The 15,828-nt window shown below is 51.5% G+C and overlaps 1 protein-coding gene across 1 annotated transcript in view; it reads right to left on the reverse strand.

Moving 5' to 3' along the window:
* Window positions 1–15,828, reverse strand: part of DSCAML1 (DS cell adhesion molecule like 1) — a 385,406-nt gene that overhangs the window by 31,786 nt on the left and 337,792 nt on the right. Inside the window, exons 17-19 of the mRNA XM_032167536.2 lie at window positions 10,881–11,121; window positions 7,330–7,476; window positions 4,621–4,776 (exon numbers count right to left, since the gene is read on the reverse strand). Coding sequence (XP_032023427.1) covers window positions 4,621–4,776; window positions 7,330–7,476; window positions 10,881–11,121 — 544 coding nt within the window. The remainder of the gene's footprint in view (window positions 1–4,620; window positions 4,777–7,329; window positions 7,477–10,880; window positions 11,122–15,828) is intronic.

Consider the following 15,828-nt stretch of genomic DNA (forward strand, 5'->3'; position numbering starts at 1 on the left):
TGGAACGTGGTCTGTGGATCATTACCAGCATCACCCGAGAGCACGTTAGAAATGCAAAATCTGAGGTTCCACCTGAGACCTGCCAAATCAGGATCTGAATTTTAACATCATCCCCAAGTAATCTGTATACACACTGAAGTTTAATGTTTCTTACCTGCTCTTTTAATTTTTCATCTGTTTGTCTTTCTGTGCTATATCTGGATATTTTCTTCTGCCTGTTTTCCAATTCACAAGTTATATCTTCAACTGTGTTTAACATGTTATTAAACCCATCAACTGAGTTCTGAATTTCAAGTATTAGGGTTTTTTTTCCCTAGATTTTCCATTTGATAGTTTCCAATTATCTGAAGTTTTCAATCTGGTCAAGCATAATTATCTTACAGTCCATGTTTGATAAAACCCAAGTCTGAAACCTTTGCGGTTCTGTTGCTCTTATCTGTCTTTTTTTCCTGCTGGCTTTTCTTCATGTTGTCCCATTATTTTTTATTGTATGCCAGACACAGCATTTGCAAAATAGTTTGTAGAAATAATTTGTGGCATCTGCTGACGTTATCTTCCTAAAGAGAGGATTCACATTTGCTTTTGATAGGCACCTGCAATCTGGGCAAGAGTAATCTGGGGTAACTTAAATTCGATTTCCAGTATTGGGATGATTTGAAGGTGAACTGTCTGCTTTTGGTCCACTTTTACCCTTAGAGTGCCATCCTTCATGGTCTCAACTCAAAGTGAGGGGGATTCACCAGACAGACCCCCATATTCTGGCAGGCCCTGACCTCCAGCTCATGTCTTTCTAGTGCTGTTCAGCTTCTCGGCCACTCCTCCAGATTCAGCAAATGTCCCTTAGGGAAGGAGCTGTTCCAAATGTCAGGCTCACCTCCGGGGCCTCTATTTTTCCCTGGATCCCAGCCTAATGATTCTTCACTCTCCTGCTAGCTTTATGATGCCTTCAACAGGTGTTCTAAAAAGTAGTTTGTCCATGTTTCCTAGCTGTCCTCAGCAAGAAGAGTGAGTTTAAGTTACCCAATCCACCCTTGCTGGAGGTAGAACTCCTCTGATATGTTTCTCTAAACTTGTCACTGCCGTTCATCCTCAGTGCTGCTGTCCTAGTACATAACTTCCTCGTCTCTGCCTCGACAGGTTCTAACCGGTCTCTCTGACACTAGTCCTCATTACCCACTCTTTGCCTGCCATCAACAAGAATTACCTTCCTAAAACATGGGTCTAGTCATGCCTCTTCCTCAGTTAAAGGTCTTTAAAGTGGTCTAAAATCCAAGTCAACTTTGCATGTGGAGGTCATATTGCTAGGTTTGGTATTCACAGGGGGAGGTTGAGGAGTTAGCACTGGAGCTCATGAATTGGGTCCAGCCAAGCCAGCCTGAAACCACGCTTAGACTGAGATCTGGACTCAGTAAATAAACCTGAATTTATGTTTGCATTTTGTTCTTTTAAATTTATTTTGCTTTTTTTCTAAATTTCCTGGTATTGTTTTTCCTTTAGAAAAATGCAGAATCCTGAGGGTGGGATCACAGTGTCTTCAGATGAGGATATTTGCAAAAGCTCCCACACCAGGGCTGGAATTGGACCACAGATCTGTCTGCTTTCCATGCCAACTGAGTAGTAACTGTAATAACCTCCATCTATGAATGGGAGATCCTGGTGGAGCTGGGGTGGCTGTGGAGGACAGGCAGAGTTGACTGCTACCCTCTGCCATTCCCTCCTAGTCCTTGCAATTAGAACCTAACTTTTGCTTAGGTACCTGTGTTCCTCCACATTTCAGAGACAGCTGTCTCTACTGCCTACACTAGAGGGTATGTCGTGCTTGGGGTAAATCGGCCATGATAATTCCATTTCCCGTTTGGTGACTGTCTTAACAAGAGGCATGTGTCCCCACTCTGACCAATGGAAAATGAGGATAAGTCCGTTGAGGGGGTTTCTGGGAAAGTTACTTTGACTCCCAAGAGAGGCATGCCCACAGGAAGAGACTCCCGCTTCTCACTCTGAACTCTGTCTTGTCTGGTGTGATGCCTAGGGCTGCAGCCATCTTGAAATCATAGCAGGGGCAGCTGATATTTAGAGGATGGCAGAGCAGAAGGCTGGGAACCACTGACTTAACCAACCCTGGAGCTGTCCTACTCAGGACTTCTTGCTGTGTGTGATAATAAATGTGCTTATTGCTGAAATCTGTTTTTGCTGACTTTCGCAACAAAAATCTTCCTAACAGACACAAGTAGTTTGATGGAAAGGATAAAGTATATGGAGACAAGAAAGCCTGGATTTGTCCCCTGTTAGTTGAACGGCCTTTGGAAAGTAGCTTTCACTCTGGAGGCCTCAGTTTTCTCCCCTGTAACATGGAAATAATGCCTCCCTCACAGGGCTTTTGGGCAGGGTTAAGTCATGTTATGACTGTGGTTCTGGATGAGACCTCATCGGACACTGGGTTCTTTGTGGCCTGGGCTTCCCCTTGGAGGCCCTGATGATCCTACCTGAAGCAGTCCTTTCTTCCTTTTTTTTTTTTTTTTTTCCTTTTTGAGATGGTGTCTTGCTCTGTCACCCAGGCTGGAGTGTAGTGGTATGATGTCGGTTCACTGTAACTTCTGCCTCCCAGGTTCAAGCGATTCTCGTGTTTCAGCCTCCTGAGTAGCTGGGATTACAGGTGCCTACCAGCACACCCGGCTAATTTTTGTATTTTTATTAAAGACGGGGTTTCCCCATGTTGTCCAGGCTGGTCTCGCACTCCTGACCTCAAGTGATCCACCCACCTCCGGCATCCCAAAGTGCTGGGATTACAGGTGTGAGCCACCGCATCTGGCCTGAAGCAATCATTTCATTGCCAGCACCTTGGTAGCCATAAAGCAACTGCTATTTGCTAGTACTTGACATTTTAGATATAGTGCTAGTACTTGATGAGGTACCACTCTCCCCATATTATCATGAGGAAACTGGGGTTCAGGAAGGCTAAGTGACTTCCCCATGAATGCCAGGCTGGGGGCATGCACTTTCGCTGTATTTACCAGTGCCTTTTCCATGCTGCGGCGCCACCTCCTGAAGGTGAGGGGCAGTGCTTCTTTGGGCCCGGGCTCCTGCTGTATATAACCATGTGTGGCTCTGGGACCGAGGGCTGAAGGCTCCTTGCAGGGAAGGGTGATGCTCCTAGACCTCTCGGTTCCTCACAGGGCCTTGCCTTGATCAGTTAAACAGGTGGAGGTGCTTATAGCTCAGGCCTTGCATCAGAATAGGAGGCAAGAAGAAGGCTGGGGGCCCCAGGGGCTCATTTCTGGAGGCCAAAAGGAGCCTGAGTGTGGCCCTGAGGTCTCAGATAGGACCAAGCTTTAGATGCCATCTCAGCTTAGTCTCCACACTGGAGCAGGTGGCTCTGCCCAGAGCTGTCCCAGGAGGCCTTGATGGGAGGATTAATGACAGGAAAAGTAGGGCAGGCAGGTTGGTAAATATTGAATTGCTCAGAGCTTAAGGGGAGAGGGGGCCTGCTGGAGGTGGAGAGGGAGGGAGAGCTGGGAGATTAAGCTGAGCTGGGAGCTGGTCCAGTCCCCGGGCACTGGGCGACAATGGCAGCTTCTCCCCCACCACTCCCAGCCGAGTCGCTCCTTTTCAACACGTCAAACCCTTCCAGTGCCTTCAGCAAAATTGTTTGGGTAGGGTCTAGACTCTGGGTCTCCGTATCCCTTGAAAAAACTAAGGGTGAGTGGAGAGGAAGCCATCATGCCAAGGATGTCTCCCGCTTCTGTGCCTGCTGTGTGCCAGTCGCTTGTCACACCTCTTCTAGTAATGGGGCACCCGGCCCAGAGCTCTCACCTATCAAACAACTAAATGATGGAGCTGGGACTGAGAGGGGAAGAAAGTGGTGGGGCTGGAGGCAGAAGCCCAGAGCTGTGTGCCGTTCATGCACCGTGCCTCCTGGACATGGCATTCCATAGGAATGGCGGCCCCTGGGGTAGTGCAGCTCTGGGCCTGGGTAGAAGCCTGGTCCTTCTCCTGGCCTGTTCCGTCCTGGGCTGACTTCATCCCAGCCTTTCCTTTTCCCCCGCCCTAACCGTGTCACTCTGTCCTTGAGTCTGGCCCCCTGTCTCTGGCTTTCCTCCAGTTCTGCCCCATGAGGAAGGGCTTTGAGAGCACCCAGCTCCAAATGGAGGCACACCTCCATCCCTGCCTTGACAGTCCAGGGCCGGGACCATGCTGTGGCCTCTGTGGGATGACCATGAAGTCCCTAATCTGTGATGTACTGAGCGATGCTTCTGCTTCCCCTAGCCCCAACATCTATATCCAGAGGGAAGCAGGCTGAATCTTGCAGGGGAGCAGATGCCACAGAAAGAATGCCCATGGTGTGGGAGGAGAGGGTTTTTCCGGCCTCTGACTCAATGCTGCAGAGAGCAGGTGTGCATGTGGGGGGTGCGCGGCGGGGGGGTGCAGGGAGGTTCACAGTTGCTTATCTGCTCATGCATGAATCCTAGAGCATTTCCCTCAAGAATCCTCAAGGCTACTCTCTAACGGTTTGAAGGCCAGGAGAAAGGACAGTACACTGCTCTCACCCTGCCTCCTGGGGTGGGGCTGGGGTTAGCAGTGGGTGGCAGGGCCAGCCTGTCCCAAGGAGAGGCTTGGACTCACCGTCCTCCTTGGTCTGGATGTAGAGCACGCTGCTGCGCACGCCGTCCCCAGCCTGGGTGTAGGCCAGCACCTGGACGCTGTAGTTGGTGAACTTCTCCATGCCCCGCAGCTCCACCCGCTCCCGCGTGGTGGTGATGTTCTGCATCTCGCCCCACTCTGCCAGAGACCAACAAACTCTGAGGGCCCAGCTCCGTCAGGCTGTGGCCCCTGCTGCTACCCCTGCTGCCTGGGCTCTGCCCACACCTACTGCACAGGCTCAGCCCTTGACTCCATGGTGGCGAGGACTAGACGGTCTTTCACCTCAAGGTACCCAGGAGCAGATGCGGGCCACCGCCCCCAGGCCACGTCTCTCTAAGGGGCCAGTGAGGGCGAGCCACAGATGCTGGCCTGGGCCCGGCCTCAGTTGACCTTGCACCAACTTCACCTTGGCATGCTCTTTAAAACACCTCTGTCTCTCCATCTCTCCAGGCAACCTTTCTCCCTCCTGCTACCCACCTCCCTTCCCATGGGAGAGCCTGGAGTGGCTCGGACCCGGATGGAGGAGGTCCCGTGCAGGAAGCATAGCTCAGCAGCCACTCTTCCTGCTGGCCAGCCTGCCTTGGGCCGCCAGACCTCCCTGGGCAGTTATCAACCTGGGGATGACGTGTGACAGGCTGAGGCTGCCTCCCCTGCCTCTGACCACTCCTGGGCCAGTGTCCTGGACTCCCAGTTGGGGTAAGGGGTTGAGTGACTCGTCTGCCTTCTCCCCACCATTAGAGACACCCAGCCATTCCCTGCACAGAAAGCCTGGGTGAGTCTGGTGGAGCCGATAGCCTCAGCCAGGAAGGGCTGGGACACTCCTGAGGCTCAGGGAGGACCCAACGTCCCGGCCTTGCAAGGACCTTCTCATAGACTCTAAAGAGGAGCTTAGGGAGAGGGTCCCATGGGGGCCAGAGTTGTAAGAGGAGGAAAAGGGACAGACTCTGGAGCCTCCCACTAGGACTGCTGGGCTTTCAGAAAGACAGGTCCAGCAACGGGCTGAGGACCAGCCTCGTAGACATGAGTTCCTGGAGACCCCCCTACCAGCACCTCGCGGATGGTCCAGGGCAGGTAAAAGGCCAAGGCAGAGGGCCCGGCCAGGGAAAGCAGCAGCTGCCGGGATCCAGAGGGTGAGAAGGCTCTGCCCAGTGTGAGAAGACTCCAGGTCAGTGCAGGAGGACCCTCAGAGGCCAGAGCAGCAGGGTCTTCCCCTCCTGGAGTCAGAAACCAGGCTGGCCTGTCCAGGACTGGAGCCAGAGAAAGGGCAGGAAGAGGGCAGCGTGGTCGAGTCCAGCTTGTCTTTGGGGATTACTGAGGCCAATACATTCCTTAGGGGCTAAGCTGGAGAAGCCCACAGGCTTGGAAAAGAGGAAGCGAGTTCTGGAAAACAGGGAACCACCCTTTACTTGGTTCCACACAAATATGAATGTAGTGAGGTCACATTGTGAGCAGCGTGGCCTGACACTGCACAGCCAAAGAACTGGGGAGACCTTCAGAGAGTTCAACCTGAGCTAGAGCCCTCTGCTTTTTGTGGGAGAGAGTGGAAGTGGTGGTGGGGAAAGACACTTCCTACTGGCAGTGTGTCTGGGCAGAGCAGAATCTGGATGGGAGAGGGGACCGTAGTAGCGCTGCACAAATGACTGTGAGCTGGATTCCAAGGTCCTCTAGGGAAGAAGAGAAGGCCCAGGGGGCTGGGAGGCAGAAAGTGCAGGAGCCGGGTGGGGGACAAACTCATTTGAGTCCTTTGTGGTCTATTGAGATGACTGAGGTCTTCAGTGGAGCATTTCCATGGTTTGGGATGCCTGTCCTCTGACCTGTGTGAGCTACAAGCCTCCAGGTCACGTGAAGGTCTGTGTACACCAGTGGGAAGGAGCTTGGTGTGCCTGCGGGAAGCTACTCAAACCTGTTTGCACGTTCCAGGGTGAGGAAGACATTCAAAAGTTTGGGCCATCTTACTGGTTTCTCTCCATTTGCCATTCATACCCCCTGCACCCACCCCCGCTCCACTGTGCACACCTCTCTGCCCTTCTCTGGATCCCGGACGGCTTGTCTGCACAGAAAACACGCCTTGCTGAGTACCTGGCTCCAGCTGGGTTTGGCTGAGGGAGGCTGTCCCTGGGTTCTGGTAGCCCTGCTTCCTCCCTTTCCCCCTTGGCCTTAGGCGCTGATGGCTTCCTGCTAATGCTGGTCCCAGATGCCCACCTCCCTCCTCAGTCCCCTCATTAAACTCTTTGATCGCCCCATTTGAGTGTACCGACTATTCCCCACCGGTCCCTGACTCACATAGCCATAAAGACCTAATATCAACACGTGAAACTAGCAAAGCCAATCTGCCCCTATCATGCCCCCAACACTTCCCCCCACACACACTGTTGTCCAGGAGTAGCTGGGTGTTTCCTTCCCACCCCTCACTAGAGATGCCACCCTGCGTACCACCCCCCCACCTTGCTCCTGGCTCTGACCCCAGTTGAACACGGAGGTGTTCAAGTGAATCCCGAGCCCCTTCCTCACTATCCCCTGGCCCCTATAGCCATTATCGCCCCTTGTGGTCTCCCCGTGTGGAGAAGAGGGGGCTGCACTTCCTCTTGCCATGCCGTGGGAGGATGCTCAGCTCTAACTATGCCTGGAAGCAGACCCCACTAACCCTGCGCCTCTCCCCTGAGTCCCAGCCATCAGTCCCAGCAGACTCACCCCCATCAACGTAGAGGGACCAGAAGATGACCCGATAGCCTTTGAGGACGCCATTGAGGGTGCTGCGTGGGGGCTCCGACCAGGAGATGACAGCCACGTCAGAAGTGATGGACAGGGCCCGGACGTTCTCAGGGGGCTGGCTGGGCACTGTAGGGGGTAGGGGGAGAACCAAGGGTCCAGTCAGTCGTGGATGTGAGTGACAGCACAGCAGTTGTGTCCCAGGCTGGGTCCCACGGTCCAACCAGAGGAGCGTCCAGTTAGACAAGTTGGGGGACCTCCTGACTCGAGGGTCCTGATTGTTGGGGCAGGGAGGCCGGGAAGTGAACCGAGTTTCCTTTCCTGGAGATTGGGGCAGACAGAAATCTTTACAGACTTGGTTCCTTGCTCCCCGGGTAGCACATTCCTGGTTGTGGTTAAATCCTGGGGAAGAAGGTGATGAACTCTGGGCACGAGCCCCTGGGAATTCCCCAGCGGGCCTCAGCCCAGGCAAATCCTGCTGTGATGAACATGACAGACCTGGAAGGCCACCAAGCCAGCCCTGGAGGTGTCTGCAATGCATCACCTCATCTGATGGCTGCCAGCCCCTCTGTGTCATGTAACCGGGGGTCTGGGCCAAGGCCTGGTTCTAGGGACTCCTGTGTCCTTGTTCCAAGCTGAAGGGAAGGCAAAGAAGGGAAAAGGACTTCAGCTAACCCTGGTGCAGGAGAGGAGCTTCCACCTGGACCTTGGGACCTCTGGGACCATTAAACCTTCGCTCGTGCCCTTGTACTCGAACATACCAAAAGGCCTGGGGTGATGGGAAAACACTCTGAGACCAGCTTAGGTGCTTCTCCCACCGGTCACACTCTCCCTCTGAGAGCCACCTTTGAGTTTAAGCTGAGGTTCACCCTGGGCGCGGTGCAGCCTTCCCCTCCTGAGATGACAGGCCTCCGAAACCCCACGCCCCACGATCCACCTCAGCTCGGGGGAACTCTGGTGGCACTTCCTGCTGGCATCCGAGGGCCAGGGACAAAGCGCAAGACGGAGTCTGCTTTGCTCCGAGTGGGAGAAAGGAGGCAAAGGCTGGCTGGAAGGTAATTAGATCCTGTTGCCCCACAAGAGGCAACTCTAATTTTTATGAGCATTTAAATGATAATACATCATCCTAACGATCCTCTTTGAGAATGATTATTGTTTCATATTACTTAGGTGTAAAAATATAAGCACCATGTAATTAGGGACCCAGTGTAATAAACTAATACAGATCGCCCGTTCAAACAAAATGAAGGTAATATAATTATGGAAAAGACACTATTGCTAAAGCAGGGGCCCTCGAATACCCCAGGAGGAGTGCTAATATTGCCAGGAAACGATCAGGATCTGACAGGCTAACGAGGGCCTTAATTAAGTATGAAAAACTGCTGAGCAAATGCTGCTGGAAACTTTCTTCTCCCCTCTCCTCCTTTGTTTTGAAAATGACTCCATAGCCCATGCTGATCTCTCCCTGTTGGAAATTCCAGGGGCCCCCCACGAGGCAAGGGTGGTGGTGTTTGGACAGAGGCCAGAGGCAGGCCTGGCATGGCCCAGGCGGTGCATGGGAGCTTAGCGTTAGGTGGGGCAGGCTGGCCTCGGCTTGGGACAGCTGTTCCCTGGACGCACCTTCCTAAAGGCTCCTGCGTCTGCATCACTTGTTCCTGCATCCAGCCTTGCTCCCAAGCAAAAGGGAGGCACAAGAAGAAGCAGGAAGGGTATGGGATTCACAGATTTTGATCCAGACTGTTGTTTTCTGGATAGATGGTTCTAGATGGGTTAATCTCCTTGAGCCTTGGCCTCCCTTCATGGATAATGGTGCGACTCTTGGTGCTATGATTCCCAAAGGTGCTCCCTGGACAAGCAGCATTACCTGGGAACTTATTAGAAATAATACATCCTTTTTTTTTTTTTTCTTTAGAGATGGGGTCTTGCTGTATTGCCCATGTTGGACACCCGGCTTAGAAATGAACGTTCTTGGCCCCCACCTCAGACCTGCTGAAGCAGAACCTCTGGGGGGGTGGAGCCCAGTAACCTGCATTTCCCAGACCTCCAGGAGGTCTGCTTTGTGCTCAGGGCTGAGAACCATGTGTTAGGGCACTGCTCTAATGAACACTCTTGGCACTAAGAGGAGACAAGCTGATCTTCCTCAACCCAGCCAGGCCCGAGGCCAGCATCTCAGGGTGGGAGGGATGGAGAGGGATAGCGAGGGCCGTGGGCTGAGGACTTGGTTGTGGTGCAGCTCTCCTCTCTGCCCCTGGACTTCTCTGCCATGTGCCTCTTTCCTTCTTTCAGTTCGCCCCTCTTCTCAGGTGCTCAGTGCTCTGGGGCTATTGAAGTCAGCCCCATCTTAAAGCCCAGCCTTTGCCCCAGAATCATGAAATGAGAATCTCTGGGGTTGAAGCCTGGCATCAGTAATTTGAAAGTTCCCCAGATAATGCCAACTGGTGGCCAGTGTTAGGAACCATTGGTATGAGCGAATCTACTTTCAGGTGTTTCTGACCTAATGTGTCCCCCCATCCCCAGGGTGCTGCATTTTCAGAGAAGATGAGCTAGGAGAAGGGCATTGCTTCCTCTAAAGGAATGGCTCTCTGGTGGTGAAATGCTTGGTCTCCTGATGGGAATGGGGAAATGGCATTCTGCCTTCCGGACTATTGGTTTCGTTCTGTTGAGGCGGGGTGGGCAGGCTGTGACCCTGCCTGAGACTAAAGGGGGGCTTTAGTCTCAGACCCTAGTTTTGGGTTGGGGCATCAAGAAGGAAGCTTGGAAGAATGCTCTGCTGCTTCTTTATTCTGCTCTTTAGGGGACAGAGGTCAGCCTGGCCCCTTCTCTGGGAGCATCAAGGGCCATGTCCTTTTTCTCAACCTGGTGCAGGCTCAGGTACCAGCTGGCATCTTCTCTGTGCTTGGAGAGCAGGCATGTTCCTGCTTCCTCCTAACCCTCTCCTCCTGGGAAGACTGGGCCCTTCGATGTGCTAATCAGAGTGTGGGGTTCTCGCCAGTCATCGAAGAATGAAGACTTAAAAAGCTGGGCTCTAAATCCTCTACCGCATGCACGTTAGGATTTCTTAACTCCTCAGCCTCATCTCAGGTAGATGGTGGACAGGTTCCAGACTAGAACACAAAGGTGATTTGGCTCCTGCCCTTTTTCCAAGAAATTGCAAAGGAGGAGAAATAGGACCCAGGTGTAGAGAGAAGAGAGAGGGGTTAGGGTGCCAGGAAGAAGGAGGAAGGCCGAGGGAGAAGCGTGGATGGGGAGACAGGTGGACAGACAAGTGCTCAGACAGGCCAACAGGTCAATAGAGACCAGATGAGCAGAGCATCGGCCAAAAGGAAGGAGAGGCCCGATATGCTGAATGGCCCATGCGTCTCTCAAGAAGCCAACGGACAAGAGGAGATGGCGGGGATGCAGGGAGCCTGCGTGGACCACAGGACCAAGATGGGGCCCAGGGGCAAACAGAGGGACCCACAAGCCCTCTCTGGCAGCCTTGGCTCTGCCCATGGCAGGAATCTGTGCCCACTCCCCTCTGCTGGGGCCCTCACCATCCTCCAGAGTGGTGGCATTGATCTCGCTGGATGAGGGCCCTGTGCCAGCCCGATTGAAGGCCTGGACCACCACCCCATACTGGGCGAACTTCTTGAGGTTGTCCAGGGTGTAGACCTCGCTGTCCCCCGTGGCCTTCATCTCCACGATGCTGTACTGCCCGTTGCTGCCGGGGCTGTTCTCTCTGTAGCCAATCTGGTAGCCCCGGATGACACCGTTCTGCAGCTCCTTCTTGGGTGCCTGTGAGCATGGGGAAGGGGTGGGGACAAAGAAATGGCGACACACTGAGATGATGCTCTTAAAACCAAAGTCAGCTCATGTCACTTCTCTGCCCCAGCCCTTCAAAGGCTCCCATCTCACTCAGAATGAAAGCCAAAGTCCTTACAATGGCTACACTGCCCTGTGTGACTCGACCTCCCATTACCTCTCAGATCCTCTCCTGTGCCCCTCGCTTCCTGCGCCCCAGCACTCTGTCCTCTTTGGCCACATCCCCATCTCAGGGGAAACACTCTTCCCCTCTGCTGTGTCCTTGCCAAAATGCCTCTTCTGAACGAGGCCTTCCTTAACTCCTTATGTAAGACAGCTCCCTGCCTCTCTCTGGCACTCCTTATTTTTCTTCCCGGTTTATTTTCCTCCACAGCACTTAGCATCATCTGACAGTCTATAAATTTCACTTATGCATTAGTGAAATTTGCCTGTCTGCTTGTGTTAGAACAGAAGCACTGTGAGGACGCTTTGTTACTGTCGCACTCTCCGTGTCTAGAATGGTGCCTGGCATACTATGGGCCCTCAATACATACTGAACGAACGAATGAATGAATGAATGAATGAATAGGGATATCATTTGGCATGGGTTCAGGGGCCTGGGGAAAATAGAGCAGCAGACAAAAAGTAATCAGATGGAGAGGGAGGTGAGCAATTAGTTTGAATAAGAAGAAAGAGTCCCAAGATACCACTTCACATCCATTAGGACGGCTCTTATAACAATAATGGAAAATAAGTGGTAGGGAGGATGGAGAAATGGGAACCCTGTACGTTGCTGGTGGGAATGGAAAGAGGCGCCGCTACCATGGAAAAGAGTTTGGCAGTTCCTCAAAAAGCTAAACATAGAATTACCATACCATCCAGCAATTCCATTCCTAGGGTTTATGCCCAAAATAATTGAAAACAGGGATTCAGAGAGATACTTGTACACTCATGTTCAAAGCAGCATTATTCAGAATAGCCAGAAGGTGGAAGCAACTCAAGTGTTCACCAGGAGATGAGTGGAGAAGCAGAATGCGATAGTGCAATACAATGGGATAGTATGCAGCCATGAAAGGGAGAAAACACTGACACCCGTCACAACACGGATGAACCTTGAAGACACTGCACTAAGAGAAACAGGCCAGACACAAAAGGACAAAAGCTATTGTCTGATTCCACTTAGGAGGCACTTAGAATAGTCAAAATCAGAGAGAGGAAAATAGAGAGGCCGGGTACGGTGGCTCATGCCTGTAATCTCAGCACTTTGGGAGGCTGAGGTGGGTGGATCAGTTGAGTCAGGAGTTTGAGACCAGTCTGGCCAACATGGTGAAACCCCAATTCTACTAAAAATGCAAAAAATTAGCTGGGTGTGGTAGCACGCGCCTGTAGTTCCAGCTACTCAGGAGGCTGAGGCAGGAGAATCGCTTGAACCCAGGAGGCAGAGGTTGGAGTGAGCCAAGATAGACAGAGTGAGACTGTCTCAACAAAAGGGGGGTGGAATAGACCTTTCATGGGGAGCTCATGGTTCATGGGTACAGAATTTCAGTTTGAGAGGATGAAAAAGTTCTGGAAGTGCTAGTGGTGATGGTTGCACAACATTGTGAATGTGCTTACTGCTACTGAGCTGCACACTTAAACATGGTTCAAATGGTAAATTTTACGTTATATGTATTTCATTAAAACTAAAGAAAAAAGATCCCTGACTTTCACCTGGGTGCAGCCCCTCTGGGAACGCTCAGGCTGCATTGCCCCAGACACCATGGCCAGGGATTGGGGAATGGTGAAGGCTGAGGCCCGAATGAGCCCTGGATGGAGGCACAGAGATGGCAAGGACTTGGAGGTTAGAAGGGGGCTGGTGGGAATGAAGACTGAGCCTAGTCAGCCAGGCGAATGGAGAAACTCCACTGGCGTCGGTCTGGGGCTGGAAAACGCTCTCACCCCAGGCTCGAACCCTGATACACACCCAGCCAGGTGCGTGCATGCATAAGCGTGCACACGCACACACCCCCCAAAATGTCCATTCACACCCAGAACCAGGAACACATATCCAGACCCATCAAAGCAAACATCTTAATCCACACCCCCACTCCCGACCAGATACACTTAGATCCACAAATAGAACCTGGCTCCTTTAATGCCCGGGCCTGCCCATCTATAAATTGAGACAGAACACCCACCCCAGCGCATTTAAAAACAGCTTGAATTGGGGTTTTAAAGACAATGAAGTTAACTTAAAAGCCCACCTTTTATTGTACTAAAAAATAGTGAGATAAAAACAAGTTAGTAAAACAGCCCTACTATTTTTTTTCTAGTGAATGAATGTTTTAAAGGAGCTGCATTTTTAAGCTCACTGTTAATAAAATGAAGTTTTTAATTTAACATAATTGTTTTGAACTCACTAAATAGGTGTGTGTCTGTGTATGTGTGATTAATTGACTTGACTCTTTGTTGCTGCTTAAATGTTTCTCTCTGCACTTGGGCAGTCCTGCTTGCTGGTCTGTAAGTGGACACATTTTTACATTTGGGTGTTGTATCTACACATGTATGTCTATGCGCGCACACACACACACACACACACACACACACACACACAGAGACATCCATTATATATATAAATTTATCTTCAAGAGCCTGAGACCTTCCTCTTCACATCGACCCCCATTCTCACGTTTCTTGTACGTATATCTATACTGACACACATTGAATATCATCATACTATGCCACAGATTGCCTACATGCCCAGAGCTATGTATACCACGATATATACCTGCACACGTGACCACATCCACGTATACTGACAGGCCTCAGACAGGCATGCAGGCATGCCCCAATCCATCCATCCAGATAGATTCACATATTTATACAGATCTTCACAGATCCTTCCTGCCTCGTTCCTCTCTCTTTTTTTCTGTCCTTCTCTGTCTCTTCTTTCTCCTCCTCTGTCCCCCGCCTCTCCAAACAACCACAGTCAGGATTTAAATCAATCTAACAATATTTCTCTGAAGCATTAAGAAATCAATAGGGCTGATTGCAAATTTATGTCATAAAGCAGGGGCGATCCATCTCGTGGAAAGGGTCTTAAAATGAAGTGACTTATCTTCAAGTGAATCTTTATTTTTCATTAATCTGTTTCTCAATGTTAAAAAAAAAATCCCTTGAGAAGTCAGCCCAAAATTTATTGACCAGCTGGTTCATTCTGAAGTTCTAACTTTCTAATCAATTTTATTTTTCATTATGAGACTTTGGAGAAATAAATCTGATTCTAAATTTTTATCGACCTGTGGGTCAGAGCTTTGTAGCCCGACGTTTCAGTATTTTACATATTTATTCATCCCTGCCCCCACCTCCTGGCTGCCTTGGAGTATTTCTGGGATACAGGTCCACAGCCAGGACGCAGCCAAGAGTTTGGGATTGGATGCCGGGCCTCACCCCACTTTCTGAGGAAAGCCCCGGAACCCAGATCTGAATCTGGAGCGGAACCCTGGCTCCAGGTATCCACTAGGTGGGCTGCCCCCAGGAAGGACCAACTGCCCAGCCCTACCTCGCTTTCCTCTTGGTCATGCCTCTGGGAGGGGAGGAACCAGGCTGCTGCTATGTGTGTGAGTGTGAGTGTGCGTGCACATGGTCTTAGGAAAGGTCCTTCTGAATCTCATTCTCAAGTCTACCTTTCTAAAGAGCCCAGAAGGACTCAAGCACCTGGGCTTTTCCTATCAGGAGGAGAGTCAGAAAGTCACCGTGGACAATTGGTCCCTGACGAAGACAGGCAGCCCCTGAGCCCCACTGTTGAGGTGGGAAAGCTCCAGGAAGAACACAGAAGGCCCTGAGAATGCTCTCTGATCCAGAGCCCTGTGCAGTGGCTGTGGAGGGAAGACTGGCTGGGGCTGCAGACTCTGTGTTGCAGTGTGAGCTCTGTCTCTGCTAGCCAGGCCACCTCACATCTCGTCTCCATGGCCTCCTCTGGTGGAAGGGGATAAAAGTGCCTTCTCTTGCTGTTCCCCAGGAATGAGGAGAGGGTCAGATAAGCTGGTAAAGAGAAAGCACTTGGAGACTGGAGGATGCAGTGAGACAGGAAGCCCCTAGATCGCCAGCCCTTCTATGCCCGTGGAGGGGTTTGGTGGTAGGGCCAGCAGATGCCCAGGGAAGCATTTCCGAGTCCTGCTCAGGTCATTCTGTTCTGTTTCCCTGCTCGGCTGTGGAATCTCCCCTAAAATTTTCCTTAAGTGACAGATGCTTCAGTCACCCCCTATGTTTTACAGGTCTTTGCCCTTAGAAATGGCTATAGCACAGAGTGGTCTCTTTTCTCTACAGTTTCTCCGCCCTCAGAGGTAGGGAAGGCAGTTGTTTTCATGCTGATGTTAGAGAGGAGGAACTTGGCACAAAATCAAATCTACTTCCAACCTTATTACAACATGCGGGGTTTGGAGGATGGGCCAGCACTGCCGAGGAACCATCTTCCCTCCTTGGCACTGCAAGTTTTTCATTCCACCCCAGGCAGAGCCTCCATCAGAGAATCAGGGAGGAGAGGGAAGTGGGGATTATTGTGCTGGGGGGACCTGCCTTTGCCTCCCTCTCCTTCCACCTCTCAAATCTCACTAGGTTTAGTGACAAAACAGACATGGGCATCATATAAGACTAGAGACTAGCAAGCCTGCTGGGAGCTTCCGTCCTGGATTGAGGAGAGAGGAGGCAAGCAGACATTCC

This window comes from Hylobates moloch, unplaced genomic scaffold, assembly GCF_009828535.3.
Source record: "Hylobates moloch isolate HMO894 unplaced genomic scaffold, HMol_V3 SCAFFOLD_11, whole genome shotgun sequence".
Lineage (NCBI taxonomy): Eukaryota > Metazoa > Chordata > Mammalia > Primates > Hylobatidae > Hylobates > Hylobates moloch.